Below are 16,186 nucleotides of genomic sequence, written 5' to 3' on the forward strand. Positions count from 1 at the left end.
CATAGCGACCCCTCCTTGGGTTTTCGAGGCAGTATCACTACGGAAGTAGGATTGCCCAACCTTCCTTCCGAGGAGTGGCTGGTGGGAGTGCTATATAGAAGGTAGTAAAACCCAGATTCTGCTCTTAAGAAATTTTGTTAAGCTTTGTGGTAGACAAAGACATTTATACAACATAGGAAGAATGACACATATTTTAAGCAGTTTCTAATAAAGTGATATAGGAATGAATAATAAATTGATTGAATAATAAATTAGTTGGTTAAGGGATGCTTTACAGAAAAGGTGATATTTAAGCTGATGATGGGTGAGAAGATTAGAAGAAATTTAATTGAAAATTATTGGGTACTGGTTTTTCTAAACCAGTGTATATATATAATGCATGTGCAAAATAAAGATGACTTAGGAATAAAAAACAGAATGGGGAAACAAGGCATATAAAGAGATTCTTTGAGAGATGAGGTTACTATGGGAGCTTAGAGCCTAAAATACTATGCTCAGTAATTTGGATTTTATTTTGCAGGTAAGAGGGAATAAGCATAGCTTTTTGAGGAAGAAGTATGAGAACCATATTATGTTTTAGAAAAAGAAATCTGATGACAATTATGAGAGGCAATAGGCTGCAAGTGAAGAGATCAGTTGTTGTTGTTGTTGTTATGTGCCATTGAGTCGGCCCCGACTCATAGCGACCCCTCCTTGGGTTTTCGAGGCAGTATCACTACGGAAGTATTAAAATTAAGTGAAAGATGAAATTCTTACATAGAAATCAGCTGAAGTTACAAGATTTAAGGTGACTGTCTCTACGAAGAAGATAAAACAGTGAACAGAATGAGGAAGCTTGATAAGCTCATCTTTGAGATACAACATTTGAAAGACCAATAGACTATTGAGTAGGCAGTTTAGACATGAGTACGCTGTTTAGAGAGAGATAGATGAAGTCATGACAGTGATGAGATTAACAGGAAGCACGTGTGAGGGAAGATAAGGTAAAGAACAGTCCAGAAGAACTACTATATTTAGAAGAGACAAAGATACTGAGAAGCAACAGATGTAAGAGGAATGACCTTGAGAAAGGACTGGTACATGTGACAATAAGGGCATCATTGGTGATGGTATGGAAGAGTTTTTGTTACATAGTAAGATTGTCAGAGCAAAAATAATCACGGAAAGAAAACAGGAAACATTTGAAAAGTTAGGCAATGAGGGAAAAGAAGGTTGGTAACATTTTTAGGCTGAGGAAAAGAGCCAGCAAAGAAGTAAAAATGGAAGAAGGAGTGTGTGTGGAGTGGGAAGGATGAGATAGGTGATCATGAAAGGGGCCCAAGAAAAGGGGAAGTAATTAATATCAAGATGTAGAAGGGGCTGATTTCAGAATATAAGAAGGGAAATAAAATGTCATTCTTCAATTCTTTTATGTTCCATTTTTAAGGATGGCTCATTTCTGGTTTAACCCTTCTGCTGAGAGTATAAATGAGAATTAAAACAGAAAAAGATTTCAGAACAGTGAACAGAAGTTCAGAACCACCTTTGTATTTCTGAGTGCAAATTAGAACAGACTTGAGGAAACATTAGAACAAAGTTAATAGAGGAACAGGCAAAAGGGGTGGGAGGTGGGGCTTCTCTGGATCACTGAGACTGATTCAGAAGGCAAAGGACAAATGGCTGCATATTATTCAATGTTTGGCCTTCCACATTCAGAGAATAAGACAGCCATGGCCATTTCTTTTTTCCTCTCCTACAATAAATGCCATATAAACAAGAGGACTGCATGAGTTTATTTTGTGTGGTACAGTGAACTAGTTGGTATAGCTTTTCTAACCAGTCTTTGTGACTCCCACCACTGGGTGAAACCATGCAAATAAGGTATATGGAACTCTCTGGTAGCATAGTGGCTAAAGCACTTGACTGCTAACCAGAAGGCTGGCGGTTCAAACCCACCAGCCACTCCTTGGAAGGAAGGTTGGGCAATCCTACTTCCGTAGTGATACTGCCTCGGAAACCCAAGGAGGGGTCGCTATGAGTCGGAGCCGACTCGACGGCACATAACAACAACAACAACAACAATGTGGGGATTGGTTTTGTAATTTGGCTAGGCTTAAAATAAGCCCTCCTAGAGACAGAAAGGGGGATCTCACTGCCATCAAGGAAGAAGAGTAGAGGTGGAATAAAGAGCATTCTTAGACCTGAGATCCCTGTGCTGGACCTCTTGGCAGACCAGCAGAGACGACCAGCTGAGGAACCAACAGGCATGAAACAGAGCAACGGGCTTGCTGGCCTGCTGGCCCACAAAGTGAGAAAGCTGAGTGCCTTTGGGCAGGAGGCTTACTGGCAGAGTGGGCTGCATGCAAGTGTCCCTGTTGGCAGAGTTTTATAACACTTGCCTGAGCAAAGCAGAGGTTGGGCCAAGAGGCCAAGGACAAGGGAAGCATGCCTGAGGGCAAAGTGGAGGGGAAACTGCAAAAAGGGCAGGGAGGCCACATGTTCTGACCTCCTCTAATCCTACAAGAGGAAGACAGGATTACCAGCAGTAACGCAAGGCCTATTACTGCAAGGCCAGACATGCTGCCTCCCTCTAGCCCTTTGACCAACCGTTCCTCCCAAAACATACACCACCTCTCTCCTGGGTTCGATAATTCGCTGCTGTGGCCACACAGAGCTCACAGATTATGGGGTTTATTAGGGAAGCACGACAGGCTACAATTCAAGTTCAGGAAAAAATGCTCAGTCTCTCTCCCAGCCCCACCGTCCCTCAGCCAACAGTCTCTCACAGTCTCTTTCCCAGCAGTGCTGGTCCCTCAGTGTCTCACTCAGCAATGCATGTCTCTTGCATCTGTTTCCCAGCAGCATGTCTCAGGAGCCCGTGTCTCTTTCAGCAGCACGTCTTCCTCAACCAGCAGTCAGAGAGAGAGAGAGTTCTGCCCCTAGGAAGCCTCCTTTTGAGCCCGGCAGGGTGGTCAAACTAGCCAATCATAGCATCAGAACTCTAAGCACCTGAGAGAGAGTGGGCACCTCCTAGAAAATTGTTTTGTGCCACTCCCAACAGAAATACTCCAGGTGGACAACTTCAGCAATCAGGAGCTCCTCAGTTGCTCATAGAAAATCCCACCTTGGAGTTTACAAGGACTTATGGGTAGAAAAGCCACACAAAGTAATTTACTACACCGCAGAGACTATCCTGAGGAAAAATTGCATCCCGAGAGCATTCCTGAATCTGAACTGTAACCTGTTACTTCCCTAATAAACTGCATAATCTTGTATTGTCTCTGAGTTCTGTGTGGCAAATGCAATGAATTATCAACCGTGCAGAGAAGTAATGAGTGCTATAGAAGGAGTAGATGGTTTGTATCAGAGTTGGTAAAAAGGCTGGAGGGTGGTCGTATGTTTAGCATTATAGGAATAAGCCTTGGGCTGCTGATGGTGACTCTTTCCCTCTCACGAGGTTAGAGGAAATCAGAGGATGCTGCTCCCACATCCTTTTTACATTTTGTTTTACTTTAGGCAATCTAAATACCAAAGAAATTTAAAACAAGTTTACCTCGAAAGAAAATGTGGCCTTAGATAAATAACACTTCAAGAACTCAAGTCATGCATCTCTTACCGTGGGCCCTGACTAATAACAACTCAGGTGCAAGGTAATCTGGAGTTCCTAGAATTCGTCCATCATCCACTGGGGCTGCTCCTCTTCTCACACTCTTTGGAGTTCGGTATGGAGTTCCTGACTTGTTTTGATTTGGGGTCTGTTAATTTACAAAGAGTTTGAAAGACAGCAAATATATTAATTCCTTTGACAGTGTATAGAAATGCTGAAATAAAAGGAAATTGAGGGCATAGGCTGCCAGGCATAAAATATGTACTCAAACCTTTCCTTTGCCAGTTTTGAATATGGACACAGTAACTATGTATAATCATGAAATGTCCTAATAGCTAATGAAGTTTAATACCTTAGATAACTCCAATCCTTTCAATAAGATTTATATATGCAAGAAACCATGAAAAAATCCACAAGAAAGAGTTCTTTGATAGCATGGATTAATACAAGGCTAACAGCCACTGAGGGAGGCTATGACTAATAAATGATTGCAATATTAGGACAGTACATAAGATAGAATAATGTCTTGTACTAAATGGCATTTAAAAGTTTTCATGATATTTTGTTGTCTCACACCAATCCTGTGGGATCAGTAGGACAGACCATTATCCCCTATAGATAGTAAGGGACTTCTAAGTCACTCAGTAAGTTTCAGATAGAAAACCCAAGTCTTGTAACCATAAGTTCAAGGTTTATAGTTTTTATATTATGATGTCTCTCAATAGTAAGAAAAAAAAAATGACACTGTGGGTTTATAAGATAAAAGTCTAAAAAATAAAAACAAAATAAGATTTGAAATACAAAGTTTTAAATTTCTTTTCTATAAAGAAAAGAGATTATCTAATCTTAGAAGGCAGTGAGGTAGAATGGACATAAATTTTGTATCAGAGTGTTGCAAGGATCAAGTGAAAATATGTGATTGTTATTTTCTTAGTAAGTATACAGAGCTATGCAAATGGAAGAAGGCATTGTACTCAAATAATAATTATAAATGTTATTATTACCAGCTTTATCTTTCTATATTAAAATTCCCCAAACCCATAGATTCTCAACAAAGGGAACAAAAATATATGTTAGGCACAGTCCAATTGAGAGGCAAGTCTCTGACCTTAGTTTATTTCCCCATAATCAAAACAACAGAGTCTTAGAAAAATTGTAACATACCTGATATGGTATAAAGGATCTTCTTTTTTGATTGGGGGTTATCACCATGCGATATGAATCACTGTAAGCACATGAAATATCCATAGCATCTAAAGAAGTAATGCTCGTTTTGGATGGTTCTGAGTTATTGGATGCATTAACATGGTTGTTAAAACTTCGAAAAGCTACAACATTTTTCTTAGACACGGTTAATGTTTTCAACACCTCTGAAGAGGGAGCTAACATTTTTTCATTGTTGTCTTGGATTGCAGGATTCTCATCACCTTTTGGCAAGGCATTTTCTTGATGGTTTGGTGATACATTCAGTACATCTACAATATTTGATTCTTCAAAAGAGCTTTCTTTGATGCTTTTCTCTGGATCTAAGGACTGCTTTTCTAATGAACTTTCCATTATAGAAATCCCAGGAAAAGATGAATCAGAATCCATACACATACTTTTAGAAGCTCTATCATCATCAGAACATAGAAAACTAGAACTTAAGTAATCCTTCTTACTGTTCCTGTCACAATCTTCATCTAGTTCACACAGAAGGTTTTTGGCTATCATTGGGATAGGTGATTTTTCTGGTGTTTGTTGTTTATCAATAAAAGAATTGACAATGTTCTTATTATCACAGTCACTTTGCTGACTTCTGTATACTGATATCTTAAGGTCCTGGACTTCAGCTGTTAAGCTTGTACTTTGATTTATATGACAATCCATCATTTCATTACTACAATCATACTCTACACAATTTTTTTTATTCTGTATAATTTTCTGACAAGGACTAGAATCAATGAACTCAAAATTTCTTTTTAAACCCTTTTTTCCCCGGTGATCATCAGTCATATTACTAGAATCAACACTCCACTGATGTGACTGATGGAAATCAGACTGGCTTGTATCAGTGGGCATATTAATATTATTTACATCCAGTTCCCTAGCTTCCCAAGAAACTTTCCCAGAGAAGCATGTTTTTGCAACGTTTACCAAAGAGCTTCCAGTGTCAGGAATCCCAGTGCTGGAGTGAATGGGAGAAAGGGCTAACTCAAGATCCTTTTTATGGAAATTTCTGGTCTCGATGGCATTTGTAGATTTTGTACATAAAGGTTTTTCAATTGCATTTGAACTCATCACTGTAGAGCCCAATGCCTCATCATTTTCCTGAGAGGTGAAAAATAAGTTATTTTAGTTTTTTAAAGCTAAGATTTTTAACTTTGTTGACTTTTGTACACGTAGATGAGATAAATGGCCTCATTAACCCCTATGTTACCTATTCCCACTTTTCAGTGGAACAGAAGAACAATGATAATAGAGAATGAAAAAGAAAAATAAATCATTAGAGTGTATGTTTATATATATTATTATGAGTAATAACAAACATCAGTCTACAAACGGATACCTAGGTACACATGCAAAACAATCAGGTATAGGTAGGTGTGGCAGTAAGGTTGTGTGTCAGCTTGGCTGGGCCTGGTTTTGAGTGGCTAGGCAGCTGGGTGTAGTTATTCCCCATGAGGAGTTGATTCCCCATCAACTCCATGGTGGAATCTACTGGAGCAGCTGAGTAGCTGCTTAAGAATGTGGTCTGCTTCTAGTATATAAGAAGACAGGTTTGGGGAAGGTCTCTAAGCTTTTTGGCACACTTGGACCCTTGCATGTAGCTGAGTCTTCATTCAGCAACCTGCCATGTTGTCTGCCAATCTTGGGACTGTTTCTGGAATTGAACTAGTGGCGTGCCATGTTGCTTGATAATCTTGGGACTGTCTCATTTTACTTGTCAACCTTGGGTTTGTCAGCCTCACCAGCCAGTAGCTGCCTGAGTTAAGAGAAGCCTCTAGCTCCAGTGGGCCAGGAGCAAGAGGCAGAGCTGAAGCCCAAAGTCAGTGGGCCTTCACCCAGCCCCTAGAGCTTTGAACTCAGACTTCTAGCCTCTTAAACTGTAACAGAATAAACCAAACTACCCATTTGTGGTATTTTCTGTAAGAGCAACACTAGAGAACCAAAACAGCAGGCAAATGGGACTATACCCACAACCATATATAAGTTTGGCAGAGGATATTCTACATACATATTTGTGCATGCTATAAAAATGTCCATGCATATAGTAAAGCTAACAGGGGGTAAAGTTGTGAAAACTTCTTAGCCAAAACTAAACACCTTGAGGGAATGAGTCACTGGGCCTGTGGGCTCAGGACCATAGTCGCAGGGGATATCAAGATCAGCTGGCATAACATAGTCCACAAAGTCACTGTTTTACATCCTCCTTTGGTGACTAGAGACTAGGGTCTTAAAAGCTTGCAAACGGCCACCTAACACACAACTATTTGTCTCTCCTTGTCTGGAGCAAAGAAGAGTAAAGAAAATCAAAGATACATGGAAACAATTACTCCAAGGGATTAGTAGACCGTGGGAATCTCAGCCTTCATGACCCTGAGAACTAGATGGTGCCCAACTACCACTCTGATAGGAATCAAAATTAGAGATCCTGAATAGAGTTGGAGAAAAATGTAGAAAAAAACTCAAAATAATAAAAAAAAAGATCAGGCTTACTAGTCTGATAGAAACTGGTGGGACCCCCGAGACTATGGCCCTTAGTCACCTTCAAGCCTGGAAGTGAACTCACTCCAATGGCTTAACCTTCAGCCAAACAAAAGACAGACCTACGAAGTGAACAACAACATCAGCAAGGTAAGCACTCCTTAAAACAATCAACCATAGGAGAGCAAAAAGGCAGCATTTGCCCAAGAATAAAACTCAGAAGGCAGGAGTGAATAGGAAAGAAGGACAAAGGGAAATGGTAACCCCAGGGAGCAGATGGGAGGAGTGTTATTACATTGTGGGGATTTCAATCGGTTCACGAAACAAAATGTGTATGAACTATTGAAGGAAAATGAATTTGCACTGTAAACTTTGACCTAAACAACAATAAAAAGTTAAAAAATAAACAACTAGCTAATATAGCCAGCTGAGTAGGGAATTTGAAAAAAAGAAGGAGCAATATTTAGATGCCTAGAAGCCAAACATACATCAATTTACAAGAATTTTAAAAATTGGCATCTCCTTATATAGTCAAACAAGAACAATTTCATAGCTGAATGAGTAATGAAATATTTCAAAATAATTTGACAGAATGTACAAGACAGTGAAGAATTTTAAGTATCTTGACTGCCATTCATGTAACAATTTCATTTCCTTACAGAATTTATATGAAAAGGTATGAATGTTTATCTATCAATCTGAAATATATAATTATTTTAAGTAAGATAAAATTCACCCTAACCTGGCAATCCTTTTCCCATCTGGGGCTGCTGTGGTATTCTGATTCCATACTAGATAGAAAAGTATGGGATTGACTACTGGCACTTGATGTAGCCAACCTTTTCCTAGATTGGAGTAGATTTGAAGTTAGACACTTCACAGGCATTCCTGGGTTAGAGGCAACTGTTTCAAGACCTATGGGAAAGAGAAAAAAAAATTAAGCTTATGTCACATCTTCCTTAGTTCCTAGCCTGAATGTTTCTTCTATAGGTAATTAGCAACAAAATAAGGAACTGCATATCATAAATATTTCTACATAAATACTATTCAATCCACATGGAATGGCTGCATGTCTTTCTGGCATGCTTCCTATGTTTAGGTATACCAATTGTTATAAATACTAGTACTGTGCTGAAAATTTAAAACAAAACAAAACCCCCTCCACATTAGTGAAATCAAAATCAGGACAAAGGAAACAATTTATAATTTGGAGGAAATCAATTCTGAATACCCATTATCCAATTTGAAATTATTCTTGATAAAGAAACATTACTGAAATGCTATATCCAGATATGCTATAAGGTTGAAATTGACCAGATTTACTTAATTCAATTTCTATTTAATTAAAATTATAGCTTTATTTTAATGTTGAGGTTTATACATTTATAAGGATGAACAATTCATATCCTTAAGATATTTCCTTATTATCACTGGATAAAACAAATAAGTAATGGTAAACTGGCAGACAATGAACCGGTACAATAAAGCAATACTATCCACGTGATATTCTTTTATGATATGTCAATGAATAATGAGTTAAAAATTGTTCCTTCTCCAAACACGGGTATACACATGGACAGATGGGTGGGCAGGCTGAACTATTAGGTACGTCTGTGCAGCAGGGAGTGTACCCAAGACCATGTATAGGGTTGGTAGACAATGGTTATACAAGTGTATTTGTATGTTCTATAAGAATTCCCAGGGGTATAGTAGAGCTGACAATGGACAAGGTTGTAGTCACTTCTTGGTCACAGCCAGCTAACCAGAGGGAGCAAGTAGTTGAACCTGTGGGCTCAGGACCATAGTCACAGGGGACATCAAGCTCAATTGGCATAACATACTACACAAAACATTGTTCCACCTTCTACTGTGGCGAGTAGTGACTGGGAGCTTATAAGCTTGCAAGCAGCCATCTAGACGCAACAATGGGTCTCTTCTCATCCAGAGCTAAGAAGAATGAGGAAAACTAAAGATTCATGGAAACAATTAGTCCTCGTGACCAGTACACCATGCGATCCTCAGTCTATATGACTATGAGACCAGAAGAACTAGATGATGCCTGGCTACCACTGTCAACCACTCAGAGGGGGTCTATTGAGGAGATCCTGGATAGAGAGGGAGAACAATGTGGAACAAAACTCAAAATAATTTCGGGGGAAAAAAAAAAAGACCAGGTTTGCTGGTCTGATAGAGCCTGGTGGAACCACTGAGACTATGGCCCCTAGCTGCTCTTCAGGTCTAGAATTGAACCCACACCTGTGGCTTCCAGCCAAACAAAAGATAGCCATATGAGTTGAACATACACCTGAGGTAGATACACTCCTTGGAGAGAACAATCATGGGAGAAAGAGGGGCTGTTTATGCACTGGGAGACAGTTCAGGGGGCAGGAGTGCATGAAGGGATGGACACAGGGAAGCGGTAACTATCGGGAGGAAGTGGAAGGGGAGCTGTTGCATTGTGGTAAATTGTGGTCAATGTCATGAGACAACATATGTATGAACTGCTGTATGAAAAGTGAATGTGCTCTGTAAACTTTCACCCAAATCACAATTTTTTTAAAAAATTGTTCCTTCTCAACTTAAAATTAGATACAATAAGACAACTGGAATTTTATTAAGGACCATAACACATGCATTTTACATAACTTTTCTCTTTCCCAAGAAAGGTGGATATGACTCTAATCTCAAGAAAATTCTTAGTCTTACAACTTTGTGATCTATCAAGCATAGAACTTTAACATTGAAAGGAGAATTTTCGTCTATCTTATTGAACCTTCTTTTTGGTGCATGCATTCTCTCAGTGGAATTCCTGAATCTCACTGAGCACAGACCTTGCTACTTGGCTAATTTGCTCAGCTGCATTCCCTCAGTATTATGGGAACTTGTATCTAATCGAATGCCATGTACATACTATATGGTTATTATGAGTTCTGTCTGAACCACTGAAATAATCATACTATTCCTTACTTAAGAATCTTTGATAGCTCCCCATTTTCTATAACTTAATATATGTGTTTGACTTTTTATTCTGATTTGGGTAAAAGTTTACAGAGCAAATTCATTTTCCATTCAAAGTTCATACACAGTTTGTTTCATGACACTGATTGCAGTCCCCACAATGTAACAGCTCTTTTCCCACTTCCTACCTGTGGTTACCATTTCCCTGTGTCCTTCTTTCCTATGCATTCCTGCCATAAACTTTATCCCTGTACAAATGCTACTCTTTTGATCTCTTGATTATGCTAAGGAGTGCTTACCTCCCTGGTGTAATTGTTCATCTGGTAGACCTGTCTATTATTTAGCTGAAGTAAACCAATTGAACTCATTGAAGTGAGTTCATTTCCAGCACCAAAGGGTGATGAGGAGCCATAGTCTTAGGGCTTTCACCAACCTCTATCAGACTAGTAAGCCTGTTTTTTTTTTTGTTGTTGTTGTTTGTTTGTTTTTTAAATTATTATTTTGAATTTAGTTCTACATTTTTCTCCCACTCTATCTGGGATCTGTAAGTTTTATCTTTTTCAGAGTGGTTGACAGTGGTAGTCAGGCACCACCTAGTTCTTCTGGTCTCAGTGTCGTGAAGACTTAGGTTCCCATGGTCCACTAGTCCCTTGGGCTAATTGTTTCCATGTGTCTTTGATTTTCTCCACCCTGCTTTGTTCCGCACAAGGAGGGACCAGTATTTGTACCATAGATGGCTGCTTACAAGCTTTTAAGACCCTAATTGCTCGTCACCAAAGTAGGATGTGGAGCACAGTCTTTGTGGACTATGTTATGCCACATGACCTTGATGTCCGCTGCAACTAGTACTGATTCTCTCAAGGTACTTGGTTTTGCCTAAGAAGTTATCATAACTTTCCCCCTGTTAACACTATTTTATATATGGACATTTTTATAGCACATACAAATACAAATGTAGAGATACTGTCCACCAAATGTATATATGGTGATGGTATAGTCTCATTCACATACTTACCTGATCATCTTACGTAACTACCTATCTATCCACTTGTAGTTTAATGTTTGTTATTACTGATAATGCAATACTGTAATAGTGTTACCTTTGTTGTGTGTAATTCTTATGCACCTTACCATGAGTTCTTTTTCCTTAGTGATATTGTCCGGTCACCTGCTTTTGGTATATTGCCTTTCCCTTCACCCAAATCAATGTGTCTCTTACTAGGAATGTGTCTCTTAGCTAGTAATTTTTCCTCCCCTCCCCTCTACTTCCTGTTAACTATCAAAGAATGTTTCTTTCCATGTATAAACCTTGCCTTGACTTTTATAATAATCCTCCACATTACATTTAATCCCTATTGTCTAAATGTGGAATGTACTTTCATGCACCTGTCTCTCTGCTCTATTAGTTCCTCAACTAGAAATGCCCTTTCCACTATATTGCCATTATTAACATCCTACTTCATTCTGGGTCCAGCTTGGCTATTGCTATATCATTATTTAGAACCATTTTAACAATGAAATAGAGGAAAATAAGAACCTATTGTTGTCAAATGATTCCAATAGGACAGAGTAGAACTGTGCCCATACGATTAGCAAGACTGTAAATCTTTATGGAAGCAAACTGTCCATCTTTCTTCCACAGAGCAGCTGGTGGGTTCTAACCACCAACCTCTCGATTAGTAGCTGAACACTTAATCACTGTGTCACAAGGGCTCTTTTGTTACCAAATACCTTGACATGTTTTTCTTCTTTTAGTCATTTAATTAGGTTGAGGAGGAATATTTTATAGTCATGCATACACTTGCCAGAGACTTCAAATATGTGCATATTTAAATTACTAACATTGATACTCAAAATTTAAAAATTTTAAATCATTTAGTTTCTCAAAGGACACACTTAATAGAAAAAGCTACCTTTTCATTTTATACTTACATGATTTTAGTAGTTTGCTAGCATAAGTAGTATCCTTTTGATCTACAGACATAGGACAAATTAGTCCTTGAGAAAACTGTGATGTTTCAGATACATGGGTTGAAAGAATATCTGTACAGTCTTGAATGTTTTCTGCAACTGGTGTGTACTATTAAAAAGAGAAACATTAAAAAAAAAAAAAAAGCTAGAGATTTACCTTCACAAAAATCCCTCCAAAGTAGGTACACTATGATACCTCTAAATAGATATACTATTAAGCTAAAAGTAACTCAACATGCTTGAGTATTTAAATCTTTTTAGAATGTTTTTTAAAAAGAAAAGAAAGGCAGTTCAGAATATAAGAAAGAAAATGCTAGGATTTAAAATTTTAAATGGCCACCACAGAAAAGGCATGTTATGTGAGTTTTTTCTCATCAAGTACTTACAAATCCCAAAGAGCTAATGAGAGATAATACTTGTCCTGGAGTTCTTGAATAGTCTTGTCTAGGTTTAGCCATTGATGGTGTTGTAAGGATATCCATCATATTGATATCTATGTATGCAAAGTATATAAAATTCTTTAAAAACTCAGCTGTCGTCAACTAAGTCAATAATCACATGTTCTGAACTTTGTTTCTCTTTCCATGTTATTAACCTTACCTACAACTGGCTAGTATAAATTAAATATACCCAGGGAAGCTATCACACTGTAAAGGAAAAATAATTTGTGAACTGGTAGAAATCATTAAAAAGTTTCAAAGGATCAAGTCTTGCTCTAAAATGAATGGAGCACAGTAAAATGACCCAAATACTTACATTTTAGGGAGTACTCAGTAACTAACATATATACATGATCAACTGCATGTGAATTTCTCTGACAGTTTGTTTATTAAGGTCTTGGTGATGGTAATGTACATTTGCATAAGTTCTTCAGCTATCAATCCTTTATCACATTATAGATATTTTAGTAATTTTACTGATGGTTTATTGGTAAGAACTAGTTTCAGTAGAAATTTTAAAAAATCAGTAGAATAGAAATGATTCTCTCCAAGAGATCATCAAGGATCTCTGAAGATCCAAGAATAATTATTCCCATTTTTCATCTTTAACTGAAAAAAAGATACCTTTACACCATTCTAGTCTATTTTGGAAAAAATAATCAATAAATTTTATTCAATATAAACTAACAAAGTAGTTTCAGGTAAGGAAATACAGTGTTTAAAATTTGTTATTTTTAAAAAAGGTTGTTTTACTTACCTCTATTCAAAGTAACTTTGGAGAGGCCAAAATCTGTCAGTTTAATATGACCCTCATTAGAAATAAGCATATTGTCTGGTTTCAAATCCCTGCACATAAAAAAAGCAAAGAGCAGATAACTAATAAAGGGCCAGTGTTAATTTTAGAATTGCCAAGAAAGATAAAGTTACAGACCCTATTTATCTTCTCTAAAATATGGCACTCACAAGTGGTTTTGAAAAGTGCAGAAAATAAATCTCAAAGCAAAATATCTTTTGTATACCTGAATCTATTTAAGAAAAAAAAAAAAGTTAGCTGGTGAATTCTAGATCATCTTTGGCATTACTTACTAAGTTTCATTAGATAAAATAAATCTCAAGTCAAGTAAAACAAAAATCACATTTACCTCTGCAAAAGAAAGTAAGATTAAGCCTTTAATAGAGCAGAGCCTATTAACCTAACTTTCTTCACAGAAAGAAAAATATTGTAATCATCTGGGCCTAAAAAAAACAGCACTTTTGTACAATGGTAGAGAAGTGGAAAAGGATACAACATACTTCACATTAAAATGCTATACTCAAACCCCAAAACTACTGCCCTTAATTAATCTTTAAACCTTAAACAAAAATATTCCTGGAAGTCTTCTTAAAACCAAACAATAGTTTAGCTTGAACTAGTAAAGAATCTCTACCTTGAGCATTATGCTATTTTAAGATCTATCTATATGGGATCAAATTGACAACAGTAAATAGAAAGGAACCTTATGAGTCAGTGAGTTTATGTTAATAAGGGAGGAATCTGGTAGCACAGTGCCTAAAGTACCTGACTGCTAACCAGAAGGCTGGTGGTTCAAACCCACCAGCCACTCCTCAGAGGGAAGGTTGGGCAATCTACTTCTGTAGTGAAACCACCTCGGAAACCAAAGGAGGGGTCACTATGAGTCGGGGCCGACACGATGGCACAAAACAACAACTCAGAAAAGGAGAGTGAAAATGGTTGCACAACTCAAAGAATGTAATCAGTATCACTAAATTGTAAGTGTAAAAACTTGAATTGGTATATGTTTTTGCTGCACATATTTTCAATAACAATAAAATAATTAAAAAATAAAATGCTATACTGAAGACCAAAGCAACATACTCAAAAATCACAGACAAAAGAAGAGCTGATGAAATTTCTAAAGTCATACAAGTTAGCACTTTAGATAACCTGGATATATGGACAAGTGCTTACTGTAAATATCTGAGACTCAAACATATAATACATTAATTGATTACTTGTATTTTTAAACAGTAGTTTAGGGGAAAGTCATTACCTGTGGATGATCCCATGTCTATGAAGGTAATCTAGAGCCAGTACTACTTCAGAAATGTATTTCACAGCCATTTCTTCATCAAAATAACCATATATATGTAGAAGAGACTTGACATCTCCACCAATAAGATATTCCATTATCTATCAAAAAGAATGTAAGTGTATCATGGGAGAAAGAAGGGCTGCTTATGCACAGGGAGACAGCTCAGGGGGCAGGAGTGCATGGAGGGGTGGACACAGGGAAGAGGTAACTATGGGGAGGAAGTGGGAGGGGAGCTGTTGCATTGTGGTAAACTGTGGTCAATGTCATGAGACAAAGTATATGTGAACTGCTGTATGGAAAGTAAATTTGCTCTGTAAATTTTCACCCAAATCACACACAAAAAAAGTAAGTGTTGCACAATTAAAATCAATATAATTGCTTAAACTTCACAAATAAATATATTTTTGGTATATATTTTTAGTATGGTTCTATGACAAAAGTTTTCTTGGTATCACCCATTACACATTAGTACCAGTTTTCCTCAAATTGCAATATAGAGGTTTCCGGTTTTCTTTTTTTTTTAATTTAATTAAGCTATTTAGTCTAAAGAAAAAGTCTTTTTTTTTTCCAACAGAAAAGTTGCAAAAATATTAGAATAATTTCCCATCTATCCTTCATCTAGATTCACCCATTAACATTTTGCTCATTTTTTTCCTTCCCTTTCCACATATATGTGTATAAAATAATATCTGTATTAATATACAAGTTTTGTTTTTATCCCACTGACCAATTTGAGAATGAAGTTAAAGAGAAAAGGACCTCCAGTAAATTCATCATATAACTCCTTGTAAGGATATTATTATACAATTACAGTGGAATAAACTTTAGTCAATTTGACACCAATATAATGCTATTACCTAATAAGGAAGGTTGGGCAATCCTACTTCCATAATGATACTGCCTCGGAAACCCAAGGAGGGGTCGCTATGAGTCAGGGCCAACTCGATGGCACATAACAACAACAACACAATGTATAGTACATATTCAAGTTTCACTGATCATTCAAGTATTGTCCTTTATAGTGTGTCTCCCCACACTCTATCCCCTCCTGTCAGAAATATCCATTGTATTTACTTTTCATATCTCTTTAAAATCCATTGTCACTGAATCAGTTCTGACTTATAACAACTGTATAGGACAGAGGAGAACTGCTCTATAGGGCTTACAAGACTGTAATCTTTACAGAAAGTCCTCACAACAGGACCAATAAGCAACATCATGATAAACAGAGAAAAGACTGAAGTTGTCAAGGATTTCATTTTACTTGGATCCACAATCAACACCTATGGAAGAAGCAGTAAATAAATCAAACAACATATTTCACTAGGCAAATCTTTGTAAAAGACCCTCTGTAAAGTATTAAAAAGCAAGGATGTCACTTTGAGGACTAGGTGCATCTGACCCAAGCCATGGTGTTTTTAATTGCCTCATATGCATGTGAAAGCTGGACA

At 37.4% G+C, this 16,186-nt stretch overlaps 1 protein-coding gene across 1 annotated transcript in view; it reads right to left on the reverse strand.

Annotated features, from left to right (window-relative positions):
- Positions 1 to 16,186, reverse strand: part of MASTL (microtubule associated serine/threonine kinase like) — a 43,464-nt gene that overhangs the window by 11,433 nt on the left and 15,845 nt on the right. Inside the window, exons 3-9 of the mRNA XM_042780338.1 lie at positions 14,694 to 14,833; positions 13,400 to 13,488; positions 12,589 to 12,695; positions 12,164 to 12,311; positions 8,016 to 8,188; positions 4,751 to 5,896; positions 3,596 to 3,734 (exon numbers count right to left, since the gene is read on the reverse strand). Of these exons, the coding sequence (XP_042636272.1) occupies positions 3,596 to 3,734; positions 4,751 to 5,896; positions 8,016 to 8,188; positions 12,164 to 12,311; positions 12,589 to 12,695; positions 13,400 to 13,488; positions 14,694 to 14,833 (1,942 nt within the window). The remainder of the gene's footprint in view (positions 1 to 3,595; positions 3,735 to 4,750; positions 5,897 to 8,015; positions 8,189 to 12,163; positions 12,312 to 12,588; positions 12,696 to 13,399; positions 13,489 to 14,693; positions 14,834 to 16,186) is intronic.

The sequence above is a fragment of the Orycteropus afer genome, unplaced genomic scaffold (genome assembly GCF_000298275.1).
Source record: "Orycteropus afer afer isolate SDZICR_OR568_19922 unplaced genomic scaffold, OryAfe1.0 scaffold00035, whole genome shotgun sequence".
Lineage (NCBI taxonomy): Eukaryota > Metazoa > Chordata > Mammalia > Tubulidentata > Orycteropodidae > Orycteropus > Orycteropus afer.